The sequence below is a fragment of the Podarcis erhardii genome, assembly GCF_964252035.2.
Source record: "Podarcis erhardii genome assembly, chromosome: 7".
Taxonomy (NCBI): Eukaryota; Metazoa; Chordata; class Lepidosauria; order Squamata; family Lacertidae; genus Podarcis; species Podarcis erhardii.
The window spans coordinates 57,612,408-57,633,535 of NC_138511.1; the positions used below are offsets into that span (position 1 = coordinate 57,612,408).

General features: G+C 43.9%; 1 protein-coding gene across 2 annotated transcripts in view; it reads right to left on the reverse strand.

Annotated features, from left to right (window-relative positions):
• Nucleotides 1-1,124: 1,124 nt before the first annotated feature.
• Nucleotides 1,125-21,128, reverse strand: part of NLRC5 (NLR family CARD domain containing 5) — a 53,757-nt gene continuing 33,753 nt past the window's right edge. For both annotated transcript variants that reach the window (XM_081872413.1, XM_081872414.1), the window contains exons 27-49: nt 20,831-20,914; nt 20,433-20,516; nt 19,364-19,453; nt 17,826-17,891; nt 16,284-16,367; nt 16,074-16,157; nt 14,779-14,865; nt 13,820-13,900; nt 13,446-13,529; nt 12,988-13,071; nt 11,884-11,967; nt 11,326-11,400; nt 9,519-9,602; nt 8,966-9,049; nt 8,474-8,557; nt 8,226-8,309; nt 7,520-7,603; nt 7,196-7,279; nt 6,594-6,680; nt 5,537-5,620; nt 4,278-4,361; nt 2,523-2,606; nt 1,125-1,970 (exon numbers count right to left, since the gene is read on the reverse strand). In XM_081872413.1, the coding sequence (XP_081728539.1) occupies nt 1,889-1,970; nt 2,523-2,606; nt 4,278-4,361; nt 5,537-5,620; nt 6,594-6,680; nt 7,196-7,279; nt 7,520-7,603; nt 8,226-8,309; nt 8,474-8,557; nt 8,966-9,049; nt 9,519-9,602; nt 11,326-11,400; nt 11,884-11,967; nt 12,988-13,071; nt 13,446-13,529; nt 13,820-13,900; nt 14,779-14,865; nt 16,074-16,157; nt 16,284-16,367; nt 17,826-17,891; nt 19,364-19,453; nt 20,433-20,516; nt 20,831-20,914 (1,912 nt within the window). In that variant the 3' untranslated portion in view covers nt 1,125-1,888. The remainder of the gene's footprint in view (nt 1,971-2,522; nt 2,607-4,277; nt 4,362-5,536; nt 5,621-6,593; nt 6,681-7,195; nt 7,280-7,519; nt 7,604-8,225; nt 8,310-8,473; nt 8,558-8,965; nt 9,050-9,518; nt 9,603-11,325; nt 11,401-11,883; nt 11,968-12,987; nt 13,072-13,445; nt 13,530-13,819; nt 13,901-14,778; nt 14,866-16,073; nt 16,158-16,283; nt 16,368-17,825; nt 17,892-19,363; nt 19,454-20,432; nt 20,517-20,830; nt 20,915-21,128) is intronic.

Here is a 21,128-nt window from a genome sequence, read left to right on the forward strand (position 1 = left end):
TCTTGTTTTCCAATAGGTCTTTATATCTTGTCCAGACATTAAACACAGCTTTCCTGACAATATGGTTTTTGAATGCTCGATTAGCTTTTACCTTGTCGTACCACAAATATGCATGCCACCCAAAAGCATTATTGAACCCTTCCAGGTCCAAGATGTCAAGTGTTCTCAAGAAGTAGCCAATCTTTCAACCAGCAGAATGCTGCTGATTCATAGTACAACTTCATGTCTGGCAGGGCAAACCCTCCTCTTTCTTTAGCATCAGTCAATATTTTAAATTTTATTCTGGGCTTTTTGCCCTGCCAGACAAATTTAGAGATATCTCTTTGCCACCTCTTGAAACAATCCATCTTGTCCACAATCTGTAAAGTTTAGGAAGTGCTGCCTTATCGTTGCCCCCACCTGCCCTCCCACCTCCACTGCCTGAGAAGAAGTGACACCAGCATCAGCGCTGATTTTGAGTGAGACTGCATCAAGTTCTGAGGTTTTCTTCTGTAGACCACACCTACCTTTAAACTGGAAAAACTCTGGGATTTCCATAAGGACACAGTGCCCTCTAGTGGGAATATCTAGTTAATCAGTCAAGAAACTGAAGGAATCTGTAGATTTCTACTCACCATCAACCCCGCTTGCAAGATCTTTAAAACAGGAAGGTGTTTTAAGATTTTACTGTATCCAAGCCAAGCGGTTGAAGAACCACAGTAATGAATGGTCATGGTTGTGATATGTGAAAACTAAGGATGGGCATATCTGTCCATTCTGGTTTCTCTCAGTTTTCCAATATTAAATTTGGTTCTCCACATTTCTAAAGCCATTTGCATTTTTTTATAAAAAAAGTCTTCATGAAAATTCATCAACAGTTTCTCCCTAACATACATGTTCATACACAATTTTGCCTAATATAAACAATTTTGCAAAGCAAAAATGCATTGTCACCAATATATGCATTTTCATGCACACTTTACCCCAATCATATTCATTTCCGTACAACTTGCTTGGCTGGAGAACTGCATTGCAAAATGCAGAGAATTGAATTTCTTCCCTATTCGTCCTGAAAACTAAGAAGGCGTGGAATTCTACACACGTGCAGGAAAAGGTAAAAGGTGATACTAGGTACAGAATCCAGCTTCCTGGCGATCTCTGCTTTTATTTTCATTTTTTAAATGCCCTGCAAGTTTCTATTCCTTTTGTTTGTGACAGCAGTCATCAAACTGGGTTCATCCTGGTGAAGTCTCCAAAGTCAGAAGGTTGGTTGAAGGTGCAGCCGCCCCACCCCCCGTGCACAGCTTTCTTCCATGCAAGCAAAATAAAAACCAGTAAAATAAATAAGGCAAAAACAAACAAGAGTCCACAATACACGTTGCAGGATCCACTTTTTCTTAATCAGTATTCACCTTGATGGAAGACTGCCAAACAAGCATAGCCCAGACTCAGCGTTGCCACAGATGAACATTGGGATTTCTTGCAAGATGCTCCCAAGGCCAAGGCAAAGATCCTGCTTCTCCAAGTGAGAGTTCTACTCTTTTGTAATCTGTTGCTTACATTTGGCAAACCCTCACCATGACCAACTCCCGCCCAGAAACCTACGTCCCCCCTGTGGAAGGGCATGTGGATCCTGACTTGGCCTCCACAGTCACTTACGGACTCACTGTTAATACCGTGCTCATGGAAGACAATTTTACTCGGCTACGAGTGGTCGCCAAAGAAGCAGAAGAAGCAGAAGCTGCTCATTTCTGGCCACGAGGATGAAGTATAATCATGCAGCTTCTGTTTCTCTTTAGAAGTTGCAGTACCTATGTGCTAGCCCAGAATCCTGCTCAGTTTCCTTCTTTTCCTTGGCCAGCAGCAAAACCATGCCTGGCAGGAGCCAGATTCCCTTCCTGTTGGTTCATCAAAAGAAGGCAAAATGCAGCCGCGGCTCTTCCTTCCTCAGCTTCTGTTCAACATTGCTCGGTATCTGATTGTGCCACAGACTAGAAAAGACAAAGAGAGAGAAAGTATGGAACTCCCTGCCCATTGACAGGAGGCAGGCACCTTTGCTGGAATGCTGTTGGCACCTGATAAAAGCTTTTTTGTTTCAGCAAGCTGCCCTACCAACATGTAATTTTAGCATTTCCACTTATTTTTTTTAAATGTAGTTGGTTTTTTAATGTTTGTTTTTATTTGTATTTTAAACAAATATTTTAGTGTTGTAAACTGCTTAGAGGTCTTTCCCTAACACGTAGATAAATTCTGCTAAATAAAAATGTTACTTAATAAAAAGTTGGACACTTCTCCAATTTCCGGCAGCTTTCCAGTGAGATAAATCATTGCCAGCTGCCCTGACACCTTAGGGTGAAGGTGGATAATAAATCAAAACAATACTAGCACTAGTAATAATCCTGTTTGGACTAAAGGTGGGTCTCCAGGTCCAACTATGAGCTTTAAGTAGTTAATCCAGGGAGCCTACTAGTCTTGCTCACCATAAATAAACACGGCACCTCTTAGTGGTTAGGAAACTGATGTAACTTTCACAGAGGACTCACCGTATTATCTGAATTCCTCGACACTGTGCAAGTGCCTTTGTGAGCCTTCTGGCCCCACAAGCAGTGATGTAGTTGTTGTCCAGACTGTTTAAAAGAAGCCAAAGAAAAGCAAATATATAACTAGGCTAAGTATTATGCGAAACTGATCGCTGCCTCTCCTGAACAGAACAAAAAAGTCAGAAATTATTTAGTGCCACTTAAGGGCAGGGATGGGGAACCCCTCTGGGCCCAATGCCTGTATCCCTTCGTAGCCAGATTTGGGGAACCTTTGGCTCTCCAGACATTGTTAGACTCTGTCAGCATTCCCAGTGGTCAGGGATGGTGGGAGCTGGAATCCAACAACATCCTGAGTGCCACAGGTTCACCATCCTTACTCTTGGCCAATTCCTGGGATGGCCGAGACCAAAGTGGGCGTGGTCAAAGTGGGTGTGCCACCGACTCAGAACCCCACACATATATACACACACACACACTCACTCTCTCCATCTCCAGCAATTTGGCTTGGAAAAAAACATTCAAGCCATTGTCCTATACAAAGTATATACCTCAAGGCACATCCCCATCTTTCAGGACCAAAAGGGTGCTCTTTCTCTTTCCTCCTCCTCCATAGGAAGAGGCCTGTAGCTGGATCAGGCCAAAGGTCCATCTGGTCCAGCACTCGAGCCAACCAGGTGCCCATTCTCAGAGCTTTATGAATCTGACAATGTTGGATTTTTGAGTGTTAACTATGAACCCTGGTAATACCCAATACCTTTTGAGTGTTAACTATGAACCCTGGTAATACCCCAAAATCCAACATGTTAGATTTGTAAGTATTGATCACTCAGTTGGGGGGGGGGTACAAAATGGGGGGTTTGCAGTACAAAATGGCACAAAATGAGTACAAAACTTTGATACCAGTTTGGAGAGGATCCCAAATTTGGGGGTTGATGGTTAATAAAGCTCATTCTCAGTTTACCAGGAAAACAGCAGGTCACTCTCATAGGGCGGAGTGAGGCAGCTGCACCAGGAAGTAGATTTGGGGTGCCATGAAAAGGCAGCCAAGTGTGAGTTGTTTCATTTATTATTGTTGTATTTTACTGCCAGGGAAGAGGACAAGGGTTTTTTTTGGGGGGTGCCTAAGGTACCAAAGTATCTGGAATGCGCTTAGGGACTAAGTGCTTTGACAGGTGGAGGAATGGGCACCATTTATTTCCTTATTTAGCAATATTTATATACTGCTCAACCGAAAGAATCTCTAAGTGATTTCAAGAAAATATTTGATTTTTTTTAAATAAAAAACAGTAAAAAATATTTTAAACAGCAGACAATAAAAATGATCAGAATGTAGATAAAATCCATGAATTTTAAAAACAAATGCACATAATAAAAGTACACATCTGGATAGACCTGCACATACAAAAACATTTCCAGCAGATGTCAAAAACTATCCAACAAACTATCAAGGGGCAGGGAGTTCCTGAGGTTATTTACTGTCATGCTAAAAGATTTCTTGCACGTGCTGTTCTGCCTCTGGCAGGTGAGAGCAGAGCAACTGAGTTAAAGAAAAAACTTTCAAGAGAAAGAAAAAAGAATACTGCTGCTCTCCTGGAGAACACTGCCACACCCAATATTTTCTTCCTGCCCCCTGGGAAAATCTCTCCTCCTAAGCTTTCATCCCACTATCAACATCCCCCCCACAAAAGAAAGAAAGCTCAGCTAGGCTCTAATTGGTTTTTGGTGAAGGACTCTGGGTTGATGTTTTCTTGTACTCACTCCAGTACTTTCAACTTTGCCATCCGAGGGAGAACCTTGGCCAGCTCCAAAGCACTTTCATCACCAAGTTTGTTCCAGGACAGGCTAAAGATGAGGAAAATGATTAATGGCTGAAAACCCAACTAGGCATGAATTCAATAGGTGTTTGAGTCAGTGGGGACCTGAAGATCAAGCACATTGAAGATGCAGCAGCAGCACATGAGCACACTGCAAGAGAAATAAAGTAAACACAGGCTCTCCGTGAGTTCACTGAATCACAGAGTTGCCTGCTGCTTCTCTGCATGATTGACTGCTCTGATCTTTGCCTTATTTTAGTCAGCTCCTGCTAGAAGTGGGTCATTCTGCCATGTGTCTGAATTGGGTGTGGCCAGATCATTCTACCACTCCCAAAGCACAGGAGAATAATCTACCCACAGAGGTAGCTGCCTGTTTGTCTCTGCATGAGCCACTGCTCTGCCCGTGCCTCATATCAATTTCTGATGCATTTTTAAATTGAAACATGTAATTTTAATCATTTGGTTGAATATTTACTTCTCTAGACAAGGCCTGAATCAAGCGCATTTGTTTAATACGTTCTCTGATTGTATTGGCAAGACTGTGTCAAACAAATGTTTTCTTTGTGATATTCCTGGTGAATATCAATTAGGCAATTAGGGGGCACAAAGAGAAGCAGTGAATGAAGTCCTCCGGAGGTGGATCTGTTTGGGTTTAATTCAGGCATGGCCTGGGGTTCTTCACGCCTGATCTAGATGCTACTGAACATGGAAAGGAGCATCCATGTCAGCAATGGGCAGATTAGTTCTGGGCCACGAGCCATAGCCACAAGTCTGTTTATCTTTCTATATACAAAAAAAGGCAAGGCTGTTGTCACACTGCAGTTTGCATGGTTGTAGATAGGTGGGCACAACAATTCCAGTATAACGACACTGTGGCAGATGGCCCACGTGGGCTGAGATGGGAGGGGGGAGACGCTAAATATCTTTTTAATGTGGTTGCAGGGAGATTTAACAAAGGGGGAGACACTTCAGAAAACCATTATCTGAAGCACCTCCCCCCTCTTTTAAAAAGGGGGTGGTTGTGGCAAGCTGCAAGGGATGAAGAGGAGCTTGGGACAACCTGGGAGGGGATAGGCAAACAGGGTGAGGTGCAAAGGGAGGAGGGCTTGGCCAGGTGTGGGGGAAAGAGGGCTGGCAAAGGGATTGGAGGGCAGGTGTGGCTTGTAAGTGGAGGAAGCAAGGGCAGCAGCCCCTAGTACTCACATAATCTCTTCCAGAAGGGGGCACTGGCTGACACCAAGGGCGAGACTCTTAGAAGTGCAGTCGATGAGGCCGCAGACCTTCAGTCTAGAAAGAACACATTGCATAATGGAAACCAGTTCTCACACTAATTTTAGAGTTGTGGCTTTCCCAGGTGAAATGCTCAAAAGAGCAGATTTGTGAGAGGGGGAAACTTCTCTTAGGGTTCACCCTTCCTTATTATTTTAAAACAGATTAGCCTTGCTCCTCAGTTCACACTGAACACAACTTTGTATTCATAAACAGGGCAGCTTCTTTCAAACGCAGGTGGACCAAAGTTTGGCTGTAGCACGAAAGTTAACTGGGGGGGGGGGGACCAGACATTTGAGGGGAGTCAAACTGAAAAGTACTTTTGATGGTGCCCTCTCATAACTTTTGTGATCCACCTGCCTCTCAGAAATCTATGCGGCTGGATACGACCCCCAAGCATTGTTTATTGCCAGCCTGAAAACTATAAATGCCGAGGCAAAAACAGCACATTAAACTTTGACGGTGCTACTAATTTTTATTTTGAGTCTCTAAAATGATGTCCAACTCTCTTCCTTTTGTTGTAATGCCAGAGTTTGTGGGGAGACACCCAATCTACATTTTGATTTGGCTTGGTGGACTATGAGTGTTCTGATTGGTTTTTATATTTTATTTTTTGTATACTCGGCAAGAAAAGTCAATAAAGATTTAGAAAGAAAGAAAAAACAGGACATATTAAAGATGGATTTGAAACCTGGATAGAAAACGGGGCACTCTTGTTCAATCCCTGGCCTCTGGTTTAATCCCTGGCAGTATCTCCAGTTAAAAGGCTTGGGTGAGGGGCTTCTTAGAATATATACTACTCGGCTAGATGGATAAATGGCCTAACCTGATATAAAGTCAGCTTCCTTCACTATGGTGCTATTTATTTATCTGTTGCTTTTCAGCCAAAGACCCACAAAACTATAGTGTACAAAAAGCTTACACACACACACAAACACAATGCAGATGGCTTAGTTAGATTTAAACCAAATGAAAACAGGTGTGGACCTACTCAATCTTCCTGAGTTGTGAGGAGGGCTGTGGCAGGTGTTCTGCAAGTGCCATGGCACCCTTGTGCCCAATGCTATTTTCGGACAAACTGCAAGGTAAAAAACAGGAAAGGTGATCAGATTGAACTATTTTATTATTTTTATTTTAAAATCATGCTGTTTGTTTTAAGAACATAATACTTGGAAGATAACATTCACAATTGCTTTTTGACTGGCAGATGACTTCCAAAATATGTCACATGGGAGACAAAGAAAGCTTGTTTTCTGCTGCTCTGGAGGGCAGGATCCGAACCAATGGATTCAAACAACAAAGAAGGAGATCCCAACCAAAAATTAGGAAATGTTTTGTGACAGTAAGAGCTGTTTGACAGTGGAATGAATGGACTCCCTTGGAAGGGACATCTTTGGAAGTTTTAAAAACAGATGTTGGACAGCCGTCTGTCACGGATCCTTTAGCTAGGAGTCCTGCATTGCAGGAGGCTTGGACTAGATGACTCTTGGGAATCCCTTCCAATTCTACAGTTCTATGATTCTATGTCAAGAGCCCATGTGTGACTGGTTTTTCCTTCCTGTTTTAATTTCCTTCCCTACAAGCTGCACTCACCTGATTTCCTCTATTTGCGGACAATGGAAGAGGACTCTGGCCAAACAAACCACTCCCTCTGAGTCAAAGCCACAGGATGCCAGGCTGAGGAAAGAAGAGGATGGTTAAGTGGGGAGGTCCCTTGCCTAGCGTTTGTGCGAAAAGGGTGAACACATGTTGATTTGTACAGCTCAACTATTTGTGTACACAGGCTCACAGGTTGTACATTTGCTGAATGATGAGTGTGGTGAACAGACCAAATGAGGGAAGGCAGGAAAAAACTCGCCTAACTCTGACACAGGTGAAAACTGGACCCATCTGTCCATCCTGAACCAGGATACTTACTGAAGGACCTTCAGGCAGTGCAAGTTGGGCAGAACCTGAGCCAGTTTTTCCAGCGTCTCGTTTCCAATATTGTTCCCAGATAGTCTGAAAGGAAGTGCAATGTGAAACATTATTGAGAAATTTAAAAAAAAATAAAAATTAGTTGTATAATGTATATGAAACAGAGAGAACAATGATAACAATGAACAATGATATTAAAATTAAAAGTTGAAAAACTGAAACTGAACTATAAAATAGCCACGTAGCATGAGTAACCTGTTGCACATGGGTTTTAAAAAACCCCAAGTCCAATTAAAGAATATCAGCATTATCAGATTATCAAATTGAGGATTATCAGATTATCAGACCGAGGAAACATTTTGATAGTGCAGTTTCTGGTCCTGCAAGCTCTTCTGCGCACCATCGCTGGGGTTCAGGCACTCCGGTCCAGAGGAAGACAGCACACATGAGCTGGGGATGGGTGGGAGGAGGAGGAGGGAGCCCACTGAGGGCTCCTTGCCCAAATCTATCCCACAAACCTGGAGGTGGCACCAGCTGCATTCGTAGGAGAAAGGAACACGCCATTTCACAGAATATTCATGGGTGTGGGCGTGGATTCTTCAACAGCCAGCCCCCCATATGAACAGCCTGGGGAAACGCTTTTCTGAGGAACCTGGTTATTTTGAAAGGGAATTGATGAAATCCCCAGGAGAAGGTCTGTGCTTACTTGAGCATTTCCAGGTTCTCGCTGTTCTTCAGAGCCTCCACGAAACACTGTCCACCGGCAGAGCCAATGCTGTTGCTAGACAGACTGAAAGAGGAACAACAACAGAGGAAGCCGCTTCATATCACAGAACTGTAGCTAATCTGTGATAGCTGGATTTGGTGGGGTGGGCAGAGGACCAGGAATTCCTCCTCCGCCCAGACTACAATCTGTAGTCCCTCACTGGGTTGATACAGACACAAGAAACTCACTCGATTTGCTTCACGCTCTGCATTTCTGGAATGGCCATAGCGATTTCTTTTATGCCAGCATCATCAATCTTGTTGTGGCTCAAACTTTGAAAGAAACCCGACAACTCGTAAGATTAAAGAAAACATCCCCCACGTTCATGACATTATGTTCTGGCTCATGTATGTTGAGCTTCAGAGAACATTTCACTGTTTCAAAACCCAATTAAATCTATTTAGTTTAACTAGTGCAATAAAATTGAGTAACTTGATCTAGCGATACCTGCTTTTCGACATCGGATAGTTACTTACGCCTCCAGTGCCCCACTGCCCCCCCCTTGCCTCTTAGCAGCTGCCTAGGTAATCCCAGTGCCCCTCTGCCACCCACTGCTTTGGAAAAAAGAGAGAAAATTAATTAAGACATGTTCTCCTTTCATTATTAATTCTGACAATGAAGCTGGACGTTGGGAGGGGATGTGTTAAAGTGGCAGACATGAGCGGAAAACATGAACTTACTCAATCTTTTCCATGTGAATGGCATTCTTCAAAACTTGTGCAAGGTGTGAACAGGACTCACCACCAAGACGGTTTTTATTCAAACTGGAAAACAGTCATGAAATATGAAACATGAATCAATTATTCTGAATGGTCCCAAAAGGTGAAAGCTTCTCAGAACACTTGTTTTATGCTGGGTAACAGTGGCCTTCACAGCGGGAATGGACGGGTGCACATCAATGTCCTATCCACATCAATTTCTTCTGTGTTCATTCCTTAGCCCAACCCCATGCCTTCCAAAATTATTATTTTTTAATCTAAATAAATTCTAAAGCACCCTAAGAATGAGGCCGGTAAACAGAAGCCCATTTCACAGGGGAAGAAAACTTTTGAAAAATTGGACGATGGATTCTGGCCCAGCACTCGCTCCAACTTCAGGTAAGGCGCTACCCGATTTCTTGGCCTGGGCAAATTAAAGTTCTCTTGCATATTGCCAGCCACTGAAACTGGCAGGTCTGAACAAAATAAATATCTTTTGTTGTTGCATCAAACCTCTACCCATAGACATACTTACATAAGTCTTTTCAGGAGAGGCATTGCTGAGAGTCTGGAGGTCAGATTGAGGATATCTGCATCACTGAGATTCAGAGAGCCAAGGCTAAGAGATAAATAAGAATATCATTGTCAGAACATTAGAACAGCCCCCTGAATCAGCCCAATGGCCCGTCTAGTCCAGCATCTGGTTCTCCCAGTGGCCAGCCAGGTGCCTCTGCAAGGCCCACAAGCAGGACAGAAGAGCAATAGAACTCTGCCCACCTAAAGTTCCCAGCAACTGATATTGCATAATGCATCCGACTGTGGAGGTGGAACATAGCCTTTGTGGCCAGCCCCTGTTGATACAAATGCTGCAAATTATTTATTTGTATGCCACCTTTTCATACTTAAACCATGCTCAAAAAAACTTACATAATTACAAAAACTTAACAAAATTCAAGAAGTTACAAACAAGAAATGAAAACATCTCAATAAGCATACAATAAAAGAACCTCCACATAATGCCTAATAAAAATGCAAAAGCATAATACCAAGAGCAGCAAAAACCGAGCACATCCACAGTTAAATCTTGACTGCAATATAAACTCCTAAACAAAACCCCAGCCCAAGAGTCTCTAGGCATCCTGAAGAGCAGGTCCTGCAAGGACCCACATCTAAGGTGGCTTCTGGACCCTCTGGCAGCCGCTCTTGTAGCTACAGTCAGTCAGATCCTTGGATCCTCAATGCCAAGAAAAATCCAATGGCAGCAGAAAAGGAGTACTGGCTCTTTAACTGGCCAGGTGCAGCACTCAGAGGGCAGAGCTTCCATTTTGACTACCCAGCCCAGGCTATAAAGTTGCTCCAAAGCACTGCTGTGAGATTTTCTGCCTCACCTGCTGGACCACTGTCCGTGGTCCTGAATCTACACCCTGGTCTTTGTTCAAGGTCCAGAACTTGCCTTCTATTCCAGTTTATGCCTGGACCTTTTACTCCATGAACATTAAGAATATAATCAAAACAAAATAAAAGAAATTTTTTTTTCTTTTATTTTGTTTTGACTATGGCAGACCAACATGGCTACCTACCTGTATTAAGAATATAAGACGAGCCTGCTGGATCAAGCCAATGGCCCACATATTCCACAGTGGCAGAACAGGTGCCTTTGGGAAACCGGGAAGCAGGATTTGAGCACGAGAGCACTCTCCTTTCCCGTGGTTCCCAGCAACTGATCTTCAGAAGCATTACTGCCTCCAACCATGCAGGCAGAGTACAGCCATCATGGTTAGTAGCCATGGACAGCCCTCTCCTCCCTGAATTTGTCTAATCCTCTTTTAAAGTCATCAAGGTTGGTGGCCATCCTGTAGGAGTGAGTTCTGTAATTTAACTCTCTACTGTGTGAAGAAGGACTTCCTTTTATCTGGCCTGATTCTTCCAATATTCAACTTCATTGGATGTCCATGTGTTCCAGGTGTTATAAGAGAGGGAGAAAAACTTTTATCTATCCACGTGGCTTTATGCCACACTGTATCTCATATGCAAGTAGGATACCCCAATGAAGTGGAGAATGAAGGATACAGTCCCACCTGGGCAGCCTTCTGAGAGCCATGTGCAACTGGTGGGCTGAGCTAAAGGCAAAAGTAGGCAAAGCCATTTTACCTTGGTAGAACAGGCTAGTTTCTACACACGCCCCTCTCTATCCTTCAACCAGAGTTCAAGACCCCACTCCAGCTATGCAAAACTACTGAAGGAGGCTGGGTCTGGGGAGAGCTCCAGATCCCCAGAGAATACAGGATCACATTACACATCCCTTCTAGTCCTAACCTAAGGCCAACTGAAAGGCCACTTACTTTACGCTCTTCAGGTGAAGTTTTCCCTCCAGAGCGTTCATCAGAACATCCATGCCAAGTTCACTTTTGGAAAAGCTAGAAAGGAGCAGAGTTACATATTCAGTTTGCAGCTAACTGTGCAGGAGGGAGAGGAAATGGCAACCCAAAGTAATGCAATAAGAGCCTGGGGCCCAGATACCAGTCTTCCAGTGGGTCAAGGGCTTCTGTAGAGGCCATTCTCCAAGCCCCTTTAGAAGCAGGGGCAGGTTAATGTAGACACCAAGGGGAAGGCCTTTTCTATGATGGTGTCCTGACTTTGGCCTGGCCTCTTTAAGGAGATGCATCTGACACTGACATTGCCATCTTTTTGGTATCAGGTTAAGATTTCAGTGGTTGCCCAGGTGTTATCAAAACTGATTTTGTACCTTCATTTTATGGGTGTGGGTGTGTGAGCCGGCTTGTTGACCCCTCTGCCACCGTCTTTCCAGAGACGGTGTTCAGAAGGCCTGTGATTTATTTTACCCAGGGGTAAAAAGAGATGCCCATCACAGTCACTCACATACTGGACATCAAACTTACTCAATGTCTTCAATCATGTGGCACTGATGCAATGCTTCAGCCAGGTGCTCCATTCCGGGGGGAAGGAAACTGCAACAGGTTAACCTGGAAATTCAAAACCATTACAGGTTTAGGGTAGTCAGCAGCTTTCTGTCCACTGAATGTAACCTGGCCCAGTCATTTGCAACCACAGGGTGGCAAATGAGACATATATGTAAGATGTCACCATGTGGCTATAAAACATCAAGAGGCCATGGCATAAACAAACATAAACACTCAATCTTAATGCAAAGTACAGGCGGTGACCATTTTGTGCACGTCCAACTGACGTGCGGCCGCCAATGCATGGGTCGCTTTCGACCTGGAAGAGGGCGGAACAGGGGTGGGGCAGGGTGGGCTTATGCATGCTCTGTTGGCATGTGCAGGTGCGAGGAATGCAACCCCTGCACAAATTGGAGAGCTGTGTTTTGGTTCACATTATGGTTCAAAAAGTACAATTTTGACTGGTTTACATTAAAATACAAACTGAACAGATTTCTCTCCCCCACGCTTGTGAGTCGTAAGTTCCAAGCCCCCTCCTATATACTATTAGCAACTCATTCATTCTCTGAGTCTGGATTAAACCAGTTTTATATTGGGAATATTGGGAATATTGGGAAACGTAGTTTGATGAGGGTGCTGATAAATCTGCTAAACTTTAAGATATGCTGCAAAGGTTAGCATGTGCATAGTAAATTACACCCACTGTTTTGGACTTGTGTCATTCCTCTCCCTTAGAGACACTGAACCATTTTTCATAAATAGGTTTCTGTTTACATATATTATTTAGTGCCTACAGGATAGTTTTAAAGTCATAATAATACAGAACTCCACCTGTTTTAAATTGCCAAGCTGGAGAGACTTTGCAAAAATTTACACTACTGGTATTTAACTCTAAAAACCTGTATTCAAGCGTTTCTCGATCACAGAAGAGAGTTGTGTATAAGAAGCCCAGCGTGGAAAATGAAACCATTTCACAATAAAGAGGGGATGCGTGTGACGCTAGAGAGGTTCAAATCCTGGAAGGTGCCACTCAGAGACACACAACAGATACACAATCCAGAGCACACAGCGATTCACACCTACCCAAGTTTCTTCAGTGATGGAAAATGTGGCAGTGTGTCAGAGATGGTTTCTGCTTCAGCATCAGTGAACTGTACCTGAGACCAGCTGGAATGACAAAAGGACAGGTGTGATACATTCACAAGTAGTTGCTGGGGAAAGCAGAAAGCTATATATCAATAAGGCAGCCTTGTTACATAAAGGCATGTGTCATTGGGGGCCTACGTAGAACAATATTTTTAAAGTGGGAAGCCATACAACATCAAAATGGTCTCATTTTGTCACCCCTTTAAAGCTCTCCTGTGAGGGGTTAAGTGCTAAGGCAAGGCAATGCCTCACACCCTCCCATGCCATCCATCCCTAGAGAGACCCCATGGAGACTTCCAGTGTCTGGTGATTTCAAGTCTGGCTGCAGCCAGCAGCACAGCAAGCAGCTCTCTGTGATCAAAACAAAAAGCAAACAAACCCCTCCACACACTCACTTTAACGCCCAGAGTTGTCTACATTTCTCAATGAGCTTGGGTAGAAAGCAGACTCCTTTGGCTTCCAGTTCACACTGATGCAACCTGCAGGCCTCACACACACATAACACACAAAGAGAACACAGAAGGGCAGCTTAAGCAGAAGTTGCCTATGCATGGACAAAGGGCGTGGAAACCGGGAGGATCCCTGATTTTCAAATTAAGCTGAAAATTGATTTCCACCACCGCCACCCTCATGTAGGGTTTCTTTGTAGTCCTTTGGCCACTTTAGTGCATTGGAATGAATGAAAGTTTAACTATGTCATGAGCGCTGGGATCATGGTATAGTACAATAGACAACCATCACACCAGCCAAAGAACAATGACTTCCTCACCGGCTGACCACGGACTCCACTTTCTCCTCTTGACGAGGAAATTCCTGTTCCACTACGAAGAGCGCCTGGTCTCTCCTTAGCCTAGCCAAAAATGGAAGGAAAAAATCAGGAAAGCTGAAACAAGTTTGCCCTGCCTTGTAGAGGCTGCCCAACAGAAACTGAAGAACAAAGTGCTATTCATGCTTTACTTGTGGGTATGGCAGAAGAAAGTGGAAACGTGTGGAGAAAGTGGAATGGGGCCCTTCACCCCACCTCCAACGTTGGATACGTTGCCCCTCCCCCTGATATATTTGCATTGTGTGGGCTTGAATGCAAGGAATCATAAAAATGTATAGTTGGAAGGGGCTCCAAGGGCCATCTAGTCCAACCCCCTGCAATCCAGGAATCACTGGCAAAGACAGAGGTAAGGCAATAGGTATGACCCAGCTCCATCTTCTCCAGGGAGATCTTTTCAACACACTTTGTGGCCTTTTGATCTGGATTCATTTCCCATAGGACAGCCAGGCATCTCCAGAGGTTTTGAAGTATAGAGCCCAGCCAGCACAACCACAGAGGAGCGTATGCCACAGTGGCTGCATCTAGCAAAGTAACAGGGAGCCTGAGAACCCTCCAGATGTTGTTGGACTCTCGTCAGCCCCAGCCGACAAGTTTCCCACCTCAGCCTAACCTGTTTTGGACCACAGCACCCATCAGCCTTAGTCAACATGGTCAGTGCTCAGGGATGCTGGGTGTTAAGAGTCCAGCCAGATCTGGGGAGCCACATGTTCCCCATCCCTGATCCAGACTTTGCTCTGAGATCCATGGCCAGCTCTGTTGAAATACAGAAACATGTTCTTAGGGCGAAAATTATCTCCCTTTAAGGTTTTCACAGGATTTGTTCACCATCTTTTTCTGCCAACCATGTATTTTATTCCTCAAAGAACAACTCAAGGAGGCAGGCACACAGAGGAACTAATTACGTGATGGCTGTGATGTTTCCCTGGACTTCTGCAGCCAACTTCAGAAGGATAATGATGCTTTCATCTTTCACCCAAGGCTCTTCAATGCTGCAATGCAAAGGACACACATATGTTGCTTTGTTAGAAGATTGGCCCATGTGAGCCCTCATCTGGTTTTGTTTGCCTGTTTTCTGTTTAAATACAGTGCAAAGTTCTATGTACACTTACTCGGAACTGAATCCTGCTGAGTTTGGTGGGGCTTATTCCCAAGCAGGGATGCCAGAGGGTTTTGTTTTATATGCATTTAGAAGCAAAACCAACTAGGTTTGCACTACCCAAACTAATAAATGAACCAAAACCAGCTTTCCTTCCATTTTCTTAATTTTGCAATATAGTTCTTGGCCCTAAAAATGTACAACAATGCATATATAATGGCATAATTAGGTAAAATGCATATAAAAGTGTGTGTTTTGTGGGAAATACTCATACAAAAATAATATGAACGTTGAAGGCTGGAAAGAGATTGACCTGACCATTCTTATTCCCAGGCAAGTACTGGGAAGTTTAGTCTCAGATGTGACAATAGATGTGGAGAAAGGCAAAAGCAACCTGGTTTTGGTGGGTGCTTCATCCCCACCCATAATGTGGAATTTGGCCCCCAGCTAAGATTTGAGTTAGGTCCCCAAGACAATTGCCCAGACAAACACAAGATGCAGCGACACCCACCAGCTTGGTGGCTTTAAAAGTGCACTAGAGAAATCCATGGAAGGAAAAAAGCTACCAATGGCTACCAATTACTACAGCTACATTCCGTCTTCCCTGTCAAAGGCAGTAGTGGTTATAAATACCAGGTGGGCAGAATGCTGTTGCGCTCAGGCTTCCCCTCATGGACTTCCCATGGGCATCTGGTTGGTCACTGTGAGAACAAGATGCTGGACCAGATGGGCCCTTGGCCTGATCCAGCAGGTTCTTCTGGTGTCCTTACAGTTGCACGGGAGCAAATCCCACTGAATGGGAATTCTTTTAAGAATACATGCAGAGGAATGGACTGTGTCTGCTGATCTGCCGAGGGGAACCTGTGTTTGCTGAATTATAGGATGTAGCAGGACATTTTTATGACCCACATTTGCAAGAGCAACAGAAATTCCAAATACAACATCTTAGAACATGTTTTCAAGAGGTTACTAGGGAGACAAGGGGCTGCAGTGGCTGTGCACCCCATGTAACTGTTAGATACACCCTAAGCAAAAGAATAGAAGCAGAGTGGAATCTCTGACAGCTTGAATTCAACTGGATGACAGAAGAGAAATGCTTACCCTATTCTTAGCATGCCCTCCGATTTCCTTAAGGCTCTGAGTAGATCTTCTGCACTGCTGAGCATCATGCCATTATTAGCTGACCTAAGAACAAAGAAAGCAAATCTTTTGAGGGCGTCTTATTATTACTCTGTTCTTAAAGGAACCAGAGTAGTGTTTCACGTCAATCAGAATGGGACTAGTGTTTATGACAGAAGTAGCAAAACTCACGTGAAGTTGCTCAGAGCAAGGCACTTGCCCAGAGAAGAGGATAGCACCGCCAGATGTTTTGCTTGGAAACAGCACTGCTTCATGCTGGAAGAAAGGAGGAATCAAGTCAAGTGAGCTGCTTTGGGGTAGGTCAAGAACTACAGTGATCTCTAAAGGCAGTCCATCTGCAGAGATCCTCTAGATGACTTGGAAGGAGGGTCAAAGCTCACTAACAGAGTATCTGCTTTGCGTACAGAAGGTCCTAGGCATCGGAAGGGGAGAAATCCAATTCACAGTTAAAAGCAAATTGATCCTGCCATGTTTGAAAATTTGCACTCGGCCTAATTTTGCTATGTACTTCTCCAATCAAACAATGTTTGCAAAAATGCATAGGGGGTGCATAAAAATGAATATATTGGTGGAAATATACAGATATGCACTTTATCAGGAGAAATTGCTTTGAGAAGTTGCATACAAAAAGGTGATTACAGTGGTACCTCTAGTAAGAAACCTAATTCGTTCCGGAGGTCCGTTCTTAACCTGAAACTGTTCTTAACTAGAGGCGTGCTTTCGCTAATGGGGCCTCTTGCTGCTGCTGCGCTGCCAGCACACGATTTCCGTTCTCATCCTGGGGCAAAGTTCTCAACTCGAGGTAACTCTTCCAGGTTAGCGGAGTTTGTAACCTGAAGCGTTTATAACCTGAGGCGTTTGTAACTTGAAGTACCTCTGTATTAGGAAAAAATTGCCCATAAATGCTGAAGAATTTTCATGATTTAAAATAATAATAATAATTTGCAGATTGCTTCATAAATTTGAAGAACTGAATTTAAGATTGGAAAAATGAGAAACAGAGAGAACCAAAATAGGCAGGTCCTCCCACCCTTAGTTCCAGGTTCTATATCTAGCATTAGCTAGCCCTTTCCCTTCTATGGTAGATTCTTTACTTCATAGCACAGTGCACCTGACAGGTGAGGGCAGCATTTATAAATAAAAATAAAATTGGATTCATGCTCTGTTATTATGTGTGTAAGAGTTAGCATGGTCTGCCTTCAGAGAAGCCTCCCCCACCCTTGTTTTTGCTGGTTTGTCTGTCAGTCATGTTTCTTTTCTGAGCACGACTGCTGCTAGTAAGGCAGAAAGCTGAGAGAAGCAACTCACAGAGGGTGGCAACAGGCAACCTCATCTGAGTTAACCTCCACTGTGTGTCTGCATCAGAAGTGACTGGGTTATCAAAACACATCTGATGCAAGGATACAGTCAATTACTCAACCAAAGCAGAACTTCATTGGTAGGAAGGAAGGCAAAACAAGCAAACCACGCAGAGAAGCAGCATGCTCCCTCTTCCATGGATGCTTTGGGCTTACGGGAGTTCATTAACTTACTTTTCACTGCAGGCTAGCAGTTCAGTCATGCCTCTGGCCCCTGACCGCCACTGACATGTGGCCCCTGAAAAGCTCTCCATAGAATATAGACTTTGGGCTGGAAAAGATTCTCCACACCCCTGCTGTAAAGACTGTCCTGCTCCATTTCGCAAGGGGAGTAGAATAATGTTCAAATAATTACCTCAGGATCTTTTGAGGTTTATCTTCTCTCACTAGGGTGATCAGCAGTGTTGCCTCAGAGCACAAACTGCAAAGAGAAAGACACACATTTTTAGAAAAACAAAAACAGGTGGGAGGCAGCTTTAAACGTTGTTCCACCAGGGTTTACTCTCTGGTATTTCAACATCCTTTTGAAACAATCTTACTCCCCTCTCTATTATTCCAACACTTCCCTTTCTGCAATACCTCTGAGTAGCTTTCCACACCAGTCTTTCTTGAGTCTTTCCTCCCATCAGATGTCAAAGAAATAAACAACTATCTGATGTTTAGAAGACATCTGAAGGCAGCCCTGTTTAGGGAAGTTTTTTTATTACTGATGTTTTAATCTCTGACACTATTTACTGTAACCATGTTCATGCAGAACAGCAGAGGCATTTGCAACATAAATGTGCACTGGGACAACTATCGATAGCAAAGCTGACTGAATAAAATAGTACCTTAGACTGCATATCAGAAAACACATTTGAAGCCAACCCATTGCTTTTGATTAGAGAAAGGTGTGAGGCCACAGTCACACAATACATTTAAAACACTATGGCACCACTTTAAACAGTCATGGCTTCTTCCCCCAAAAGAATTCTGGGAACTGTAGTCTGTTATGAGTGCTGAGAGCTATCAGGAGGCCCCCATATTCCCATCACAGAACTACAATTCCCAGGGTTCCCTGAGAAGAGGGACTGGCCGTTAAACCACACTGGGAATTGTAGCTCTGTGAAGGGAATGGGGGTCTCCTAGCAAATCCCAGCACCCTTCACAAACTACATCTCCCTTAATTCGTTGAGGTGAGCCATGATTGCTTTAGGCGGTATCACAATGCTTTAAATGCATGGTATGAATGTGGCCTTTGAAGGGAGGAGCTTATGGTGGGAGTCCCAGCCCTCAAAGTGCCCAGTCTCTTCATTCCACACATGCACGGCAGTCAATCAAGCCACTCCCTCTATCTCCCACCCATTTCTTTATGCTTTCTGCTATGCTCCCATTAGGTGCAATTGTAAACTTTGCCTCCATATCTGAAAGTTCAGCCCTTTCTGAATCCACATTAAAAACCGTTTCGTATTAAGTTATCCCCCAACCATATATATGAGGTCCAGTGCCAAAGGCCTTCTGGCAGTTCCCTCACTGCGAGAAGCAAAGCTACAGGGAACCAGGCAGAGGGCCTTCTTGGTAGTGGCGCCCGCCCTGTGGAACGCCCTCCCATCAGATGTCAAAGAGATAAACAACTACCTGACATTTAGAAGACATCTGAAGGCAGCTCTGTTCAGGGAAGTTTTTAATGTGTGTCATTTTAATGTATTTTTAATCTTTGTTGGAAGCTGCCCAGAGTGGCTGGGGAAACCCAGCCAGATGGGTGGGGTAAAAATAAGAAATTATTTATATATACACACATACACACACACACACACACACACACACACACACACACACTCCAACTCCAGTTTAGTTCCAAGGGACAAGCTGTATGTGTAGGGCTTGGGGAAGAGAAATTACAAGCAATTATACCTCACGTGAACTTCAGCCACATTTTGGCACGTGGCAAAGACATGAGCGAGATGGAGAATGCCATCTTGTGAGACCCCGTTGTGGTTGATTCTATGCAGAAGGGGGAAGAGGAAAATGTTTCAGATTATTTTTCAGTGTGGTCTACAACAGTGTGTGCAGTTTTTTCCATTCCATTCCTAAGACTGGTCAGATACCTGCTCAACAGCCTGGACCTCCCACCCAAGGCAAAAGCTGCTTTGTCCATTGTCCACTGTAAAGCAGATCAAGAGGGATACCAGAAGGAAAGGGGGACAAGGTAGCAGAATGTAAACGGTCTTTCCATAACTGGGATTTCTGGGATTATATCCACCATCCTAACCCCTGATCAGGCAATGGTCCCGTGACTCCTGGGTGCCAGTCATTAACCTAATGGCATTCAGGTACTCAATCTTGACAGGAAGATGGAGGGTCTTTAATATACTTAGACCCCCTTCCTCACTGACACACAAATGCTGCTTATTTTCACCTTGCAAACAGTCAGTAAGTGTTCCAGGCTCTTGAACACACTGATTCCTCCTTAGGTTGTTTTGGGGGTTCCCTCGGGTTAGGGCTCCCCCTTAAATATTTCATATGCTTCTGAGAACCTTGTTATTCCTTCAAGCCTGCAGACACCTCCCCCTAAATGGCACAGCCATTTGGGCTGCATATGGAACTGCACTCACATCCTGAACATTGGAATGATGTTCCACCAGGGATAGGATACCAGAAAATTGGGGTGTGGCTGAAACATAGGAGGCAACTACATGTTACAGTGCAACCCTTTACCTCACAGGCTGGATGTTCCTTAGAGATACAAACCTATGGAAAACAAGTGCAAAGCTTTCCAAGTACTGTGCTCTCTCTTGAAGGTGTTTCCCAAGATTTATTGTTAGCTCAAAGTTTGTTCCAGATGATGGAAAGCACTTTATGGGATGATTTGAGAATGTCAGTAGCTGTTCTTGTGTATGTGCAAGTTAAAGAGCCAGAAGTGGGCTTAGGGCACCTCCCACCCCCAATCCCATAGCTATCCCTCTTGCACCCACTTACTTACTTCATCAGGCAGGGAATGTGGGTCCTGGGCAAATGTTCTAAGAGGCAACTTAGTCCTTCATTGCCAATATGGTTTCCAGAAAGACTGAAAAGGAAATAAGCAGACAGAGCTCTCCTGGATTTGTATACAGAAGCCACCACAACAGTCCATTATACATTTCTATGGTGAGTCAAAGTTAGTGTCCCAGCAATGCCCGAATAATAGAATCATTGAATTGTAGAGTTGGAAGGGACCCTAAGGGTTAACTAGTCCAACCTCTTGCAATACAGGAATCGCAGCTAAATAATTCCTGACAGATGGCCACCCAACCTTGGTTCAAAAGCCTCCAGCAAAGGTGTGGCATGATCCTGGCTCATCATGGTTGATGCATTCATAGTCGCAATGGAGATGACACTTACTCCAGTTCTGCAAGACGGTCACACTTCTCAAAGATGGGGCACAGCTCTACGATCTCGCACTTGCCAATGCCACAATCAGTTAGTCTGTTAGAGGGCAGACAAGTAAGAAAGTTAGAGGTTAGTCTTTTAAAAATTAATAATAATAATAATAATAATAATAATGATGAAAGATGTGATGGAAATGTAAAAGGAAAACAATAAAGGCTGGTGAAGTTTATCCCATCCCTCAAGAGCATGAGCATTTCTAAATTTATTTAGGTGGACTGAGAACAACATGCTCAAAGCCAATGATCCAAGA